Genomic DNA, 6,830 nt, shown 5'->3' on the forward strand with positions numbered 1-6,830 from the left:
TGTCCTGCTTCTTAACACCTGGAACCACTAGCACCCAAGTTTTTCACTTCTCTCAGTAATTCTTATACATTATTATTTTTAAATTTAAAATATATTTTTTAAAATTTTCAGTTATAGTTAACCTTCAATATTATATTGGTTTCGGGTGTACTGCATAGTGGTTAGACAATTACATAATCTACACAGTGTTCCCCCTGATAAGTTCAGTGCCCCTCTGACACCATACCCAGTTATTACAATATTATTGACTACATTCCATATGCTGTACTTTACATCCCCGAGACCATTTTATAACTGCCAATGTGTACTTTTTAATTCCTTCACTTTTTATACCCAGTCCCCTTAACCACCCCTACCCTCCTGCAACCAACAGTTTGTTTTCTGTATCTATGCATCTTTCATGTTTTCATTTATTTATTTATGTATTTATTAGATTTCACATATAAGTGAAACCATGATATTTTTCTTTTGTTTGTCTGACTTATTTCATTTAGCATAATACCCTGTAGGGCCATCCATTTTGTCACAAGTGGTAAGATTTCATTCCATTTTCTGTGGCTGAATAATATTCCATTCTGTATACTAGTATGTACCACATCTTCTTTATCCATTCAGGAAAATAGTTTGTATGAAAAAAAAATTCTCTATGATTCCAAGCCGTCATAGTTATTAAAAATAAAAGACCTAAAATAGCTTACCTCACCTTATAAATTCTACTTTTCACTTTGGGATAGCCATACACTATAATCCTCCCGGCATCCCAACCCAACATACAGTAACCTAAATGTCAAGGTCAGAAACATCTACTTATCCTTCTAGGAGCAGAGTGCTGGGAGGCAAAGGGAAGAATGACGAGGGAAGTACCTTTCAATATCCCTCTCTCCACCACAACAAAAGAGAAATGCTTAATAAGTTACTTTGCCATATTTAATTATCAATAAATCTCTTTTACATTGGTTTTACCTAATTCACATATAAATGCATAGAAAAAAATGCCTTCTTAAAGACCAAACTATCAATAGTTGTTACTTCAGGGGAATACAGTTGAAGAAGTCAGATTATATATATATATATATAAATTTAAAAATATGTATTAACTTTTTGGAAAGTAATACAAATAAGAAAATATGTATGGGTCTCTAAATAAAGAAATGCAGATGGGTCTTTCATCTCTTCTCCCCTCACTCATCCCCTCTAATCTCTCTCTGATTCTTATGCAGCGCTTGGATTTTCTGTGAAGGGGCCAGCTGAACCCGTCATGGTCCTGCTAGGGGCAGACGCCACTCTACCCTGCCAGCTGTCCCCTGAGCAGAGTATAGCCCACATGCACATCCGGTGGTACCGAGCCCAGCTGTCCCCCGCTGTGCTTGTGTACAAGAATGGGCAGGAACAAGGTGGAGAGCAAATGCTGGAGTACCGTGGCAGGACCGAGCTGGTGGGGGACTCCATCGGCAAGGGGGCCATGGCCCTGCTGATCCACCACGTCCGTGCCTCTGACAATGGCCAGTACCGGTGTCAGTTTAAGGACGGTCACATCTCCCAGGAGGCCACTGTCGAGCTGCACGTTATAGGTATGTCAATCTGGCTCACCTGCCCTGCTGTAAAGCAAAGAGAAAGGTGAGGATGTCTGGATTCCTCAGCATTCCTTGTGATGCTGACACGCTACTTTACCTTGCAGAATATGTTTTTTGTTTTCTTCTTTTTTAAAATAATCATTGTTGAAAGTATTACATATATCCCTTTCATGTCCCCACTGACCAGTTCTAGCCTGCCCCTGTCCCCTGTCCCAGGCCTTCAATCTATTGCAGGACAATGGCAGATGCAGTTTGCGACTGGCCCTGAGAACCCTGTTTAGAGCTATCAGCAATCCACACTTTGTGGCTCCCGCTGCTGGGGCTGAGTGCCTTTGCAAAAGACCAAGATGTACATCAAGGTCTGGTTTTCCTAGCCCCAGACCCAGAAGCAGAGCAGGCCAAGACTGAAAGCCTCCAGAGATCCTTCTCTGTCTGCCGTCTAACTTTTATTCTCAGTCTTAATGAGCCTCAGGCTATAAAGGCACATACAGCAAGGCATAGACTCCACTGGGTGGGACTAGCGGTTTTCCCACAGTGTGGGGCAATTGCTTCCCCTCCAGCCAAAGCTGCCTGGGTGGCAAAGGTCTCCCTGAGAAGGGTGTCCTCTGCAGTATGAGGACAGGAAACTGGGGTGGCTGCCTTCTGAGCTCTAAACCAAGACCCCCAACCCTGGATTATCCTCACACAGCTCCAGTCCACTCTGCGCTCCCTCTGCCAGAGGCCAAGATGAGTGGCTGCACACGAAATTTTGTGTATTGGACCTTTAAGAGGATGCCTGAATTTCCAGCCATCTCTCCCTGGCAGACAGAAACCCTGCTGCTTTTCACAGCCAAATGTTATGTGGGTTTCTTCTTAGTTCTGGTGCTCTGGGCTAGGGCACCAGACCCAAGACCTCTGGAACTTTAGCTGCTGCCTGTGGGAGCCCAACCAGCCCTCTTGAACCTCTTCTCTTCCTACCAGTCTCTGTGTGGTGTCCACTTTTCATCCTTGGTTATTGGGGTTCTCTCCAGCTAGTCTTTAGTTGATTATTCAGGACTAGAGGCCCAGTGCGTGACATTCGTGCACAGGAGGAGGGGGTCCCTCAGCCCGGCCTGCGCCCTCTCATGGTCTAGGAACCCTGGTGGACATCACCCTCAGGGTCATTAGCTCTGCTGTAGAGGTGGGAGAGGCTCCCACCACCGCCACTGCACTTGCCAGACATAAGCCGGCTTCTGGCTGAGTGGCACTCTCCCTATGAGAATGCACTGAACACCAGGGGCAGCTCCTGTATTGAGCATCTGCCCCTGGTGGTCAGTGCATGTGAAAGTGAGCAGTCATTCTGCCTATCAGTTAATTTGCATATTAGCCTTTTATTATATAGGATGGTTTTTCTGTATTTTAGTTGTAATTTCACTTCGGTCTTGGGAGAGTATCAGTGTAGCTTCTACTTAATCTGCCATCATTTTGGAACCCAGACTACCTTGCAGAATGTCAATTTCCTAAGCTCCCAGTGAGAATAAGAGTACATACCCTGTTCACTTTTGTACAATAAGGAAGGCAATATTTCTGATGTTTTGGTACCTCAAAGGATCCCAGAAAATTAATTGACTAGCATTGATTCAGATAGGTACTGATACCCCCAAACATTAGTTTTATCCAATCAGGAGAGAAAGATAACTAATATAATTAAGCTCTTTTTTCTAACTTTCATTTTTCCTGTTCTTTTCTCTTCTTAATATTATCTCAGTCCTCTCTTAGTCCAAGTATAGTGCCCCGGCATTATGTTGATTTTGAAACTGAATCACAGGTCACCCTAATGCTGGCTGTGAGCGGTTTCTTGACCTCTGAGCTTCAGTTTACTCATCTGCTTAGTGAAGGGCAGTGTGGCCTTTAGCCTCAGAGACTCCTAAGCACCAAAGACCACGTGTCTCAGGCACATGCCTTCTCTCCTCAGGCTTGGGCTCTGACCCTCACATTCATATGATGGGGCCTGAGGACGGCGGGATTCGAGTGCTGTGCTCCTCAGGTGGCTGGTTCCCAAACCCCAGGGTGCAGTGGAGCGACAAGGCGGGAGTGAAGCTCCTGTCCCACTCTGAGTCTCTGACCCAAGATGGAGATGGGCTCTTCCACGTGGAGGCATCACTTGTCGTCATGGACAGCTCTCTAGGCAATGTGACCTGCTCCGTCCAGAATCCCCTCTCTGGGCAGGAGAAGGTGTCAACCATCTTCCTCCCAGGTAAGTGAGGCACAATCTCCAAGGCACAGCTGGGGGTGTGGTAGGGGGAGGGAAGGTGGGTAGGGCTTCCCTCAGGTGGTCCTCACTGCATCTGTCCCTGCCTGTCAGAGCCCTTCTTCCCCAGGGTGTCTCCATGGAAGGCAGCCCTGGCTGGGACACTCCCTGTGCTGGTGCTCCTCCTCATTGGGATCAGCTACACTGGCTGGAGAGAACACCTGGCCAAAGAGAGAGAACTAAAGAAGAGGGATGATGAATCTGATGAACATGATCAGATGAAGTATGAAAAGGAAAAGGCACTTAATGCCAAAGGTAAATTGGAGCAGCAGGGCAAATCAGAGCTTTATAAAATAGCGGGGGATACATTGTGCAGCGAGAATGGGGAAATAAAAGGTTGTCAAAGGGCCTCAAGGAAAGCACAGGGTACCAAGAATTCCACAGGAGCCCCAGGGAATGAGAAAACCATGTGGGAAGCCAGGAGGTCTGTGGGAGTGGTCATGAGCCTCCTCATGTGGCTCAGACCATGCCGCGTCCTTCCATGCCTCTGTGCCCAGCCTATGCTGATGCTCCAACTGTGGAACTGTCTGCCACCATCTTCTCTTCCTATTCCTCCTTCAAGAACAAGCTTCCAAAACCACTAAGAAATCTTAAACCCCATGAAGCATGGGCACGCTGCCTTCTGTGGCTCTGTGACACTTCCCAAGTAACTTCTCTTAGCTCTTGTCATTATATTTGACATGTAAGTCCACTAATTTTCTTGCCTACTTTACTGTGGTGCCCCTAAAGGAAAGCCAAATTTAACTTATTTAGCTACTTCCCGAACTCAGGAGCAGCTAAAACCCACTTTGATGGAGTTTATATCTTTTCTTTCAGCGACTCTCGAAGCAGAGCTGGGTGAGTCTTGCTTCTTCTCATGCCCTGGGGAACTTGCTTTCCTTTCACACCTGTTGTGGGTTTCTCATTGAGTGCTGTTTCTTCCAGAGAGGCGGAAGAACTTATACGCGGCAGGTAAGACTCCCTGGTTTCCCTGCCACCTGACGTCCTGATGCCCAACACTTCCTCAGCTCCTTCTCCTCAGAGGGGGAGACTAAGAGATTCAATAATAATCAGTGGAAGAAAAATAAGGGGGAGGGAGAGGAATGTGAAGCCCCAGATGAATGTCTCACATGTTTTACCTGGATTTGTTCTGTTCAGATTGGAAGAAGGCATAGCAGCATTTCTATACTGAAATTAAGGTTTAAAAGAGCAGATAGTGTATTATATTTTAAATTTGGGAAATATATTAACTATGATTTTACCTATTTGAAACAAAGAAAGTAAAGTTCAATATATAGGGATGGATTTATGTTTGCAAATAACTCAGTATCATTTATAAAATTTTAAAAAATATGTCTATCTGGTGGTAGAAGGAATTGACTGTTGTTATACCTTCTATGTATTGTATGGGTTTTAAGTAAGAGTATGTGTGTGTGTGTGTGTGTGTGTGTGTGTGCATGTGTAATAGAGTTGGACCTTGAAAACATATCAGGTCAGGTCATTCTTTGAACGTATGTGTGTGCAATTTCATGTGCCAGACATTGTGCTGGATGTTGGTGGCATGAGCCATTATCTCTGACCCTATGGAACTCAAATCCACTGGGAAAGTTAGCTAGCAACTGCACACAGCCTGAAAAGTGCTTTGATAGAAGGAGGTCAGAGGAGCCTCTCACAAGAATATATGTTAATGAGGCAGTTTCTATAGAGTTTTCTGTTCCAAGACCCTTAAAAATGTTCCCATAATTCCACGGGAGACAGCAAGTACTGAGGATGAGGACAGAAGTTTTAGCTCTAACTCTTAACAGTTTCAGCTGAGGAATAGGGTCATTCTCTGTCTTGGCCTCAGTCTCCTTACTTCTAAGGCAAAGAGTTTGGAATGATTTCAGCTGTTCCTCAGGATTCTCTGTTTCAGAGCTACACTTGTTCCAGGAGGGAAGTTCTGTGAGAGACCATAACACTGCTCCTGTCGAGAACCATGGCCATGTCTTTATTTGCCTATCATCCTAAGACTCTATGTTAATATCCAGCCTTTAAATAACAACACAGGTCTTATTATAAGAGAAGTGGCCATGAGCAGAAGCAGATGCAGGAATCTGTCTCTGAAACACACACACACATTGAAACTGATTACAGGGGTCAAAATAACAGAGGTCAGTTGAGTAGCTTAAGCCACATTTGAGGAGGTCACAGGCAGGGAAAAGCCCCCAAATAAAATAAAATAAAATAAAATAAAATAAAATAAAATAAAATAAAATAAAAGGACATTTGATAGGTCTGGTCCTCACTAGGGAGGGCCATGGAGATCTTAAGAGCATAGGCACCTGGAACACCGGACCCTCTACAGGTGTCCCCTAACCCAGCATCTGGATGAACTAGGTGATGGTTCCTAACCTGAGGCAGGGCACAGGAAGCTACGTGTGTCCCGTAGTTTCTGGACAGTACCAGAGTGAGGGGCTTGGAGGGGGAAGTGAGGAGAGTCCAGAAAAATTAGCAATGAGCCAGGGTTGTAGCATCCTTCTCCTTTTCATTCCCTGGCTGTGTGTCCATCTTGATCTCAACTGGTATTGCTCTTTTTCAGACTGGAGGAAGGAACACTTCGACCTTGGTGAGTTCTTTATTTATCTTTTTGTCTCTCTTCTAACCGCCCCCCCCCCATTTCCCTTCCTAACGTCAATGCCTAGTCGAAGATGTAGGCAGCATTATTTTGGTAAAGAGAGGGAAGAACACGCAGGTCAGTAAATGTTAACCTGAACTGAAACTTGCTGCTGGGATTAGCTACTCCATTGTGATTCTGCCTTTGTCTGTTGGCCCAGCTTTCTCCTCTGTGGAGTCCACTTGGTTCTGAAACAGAAATTAGTGCAGCCTCTCTGTGAGGAGATCCCAAACTAGTAAAAAAATGCTCAAAATGGCAAGAGTAACTGGGCTGCTCTCTTTAAAGAGGTCAGCCCTCGTGGAGCCTGTTACTCATTAAGAACTGTAGGTCTGATTTGCAGAAAACAGGGAAAGAG

The 6,830-nt window shown here is 44.9% G+C and overlaps 1 protein-coding gene across 1 annotated transcript in view; it reads left to right on the forward strand.

Annotated features, from left to right (window-relative positions):
- Positions 1 to 6,830, forward strand: part of LOC102770776 (butyrophilin-like protein 1) — a 9,239-nt gene that overhangs the window by 1,650 nt on the left and 759 nt on the right. Inside the window, exons 2-8 of the mRNA XM_015564358.1 lie at positions 1,221 to 1,571; positions 3,508 to 3,789; positions 3,898 to 4,098; positions 4,660 to 4,680; positions 4,768 to 4,794; positions 4,981 to 4,993; positions 6,387 to 6,427. Coding sequence (XP_015419844.1) covers positions 1,221 to 1,571; positions 3,508 to 3,789; positions 3,898 to 4,098; positions 4,660 to 4,680; positions 4,768 to 4,794; positions 4,981 to 4,993; positions 6,387 to 6,427 — 936 coding nt within the window. The remainder of the gene's footprint in view (positions 1 to 1,220; positions 1,572 to 3,507; positions 3,790 to 3,897; positions 4,099 to 4,659; positions 4,681 to 4,767; positions 4,795 to 4,980; positions 4,994 to 6,386; positions 6,428 to 6,830) is intronic.

The sequence above is a fragment of the Myotis davidii genome, unplaced genomic scaffold (genome assembly GCF_000327345.1).
Source record: "Myotis davidii unplaced genomic scaffold, ASM32734v1 scaffold621, whole genome shotgun sequence".
NCBI lineage: Eukaryota > Metazoa > Chordata > Mammalia > Chiroptera > Vespertilionidae > Myotis > Myotis davidii.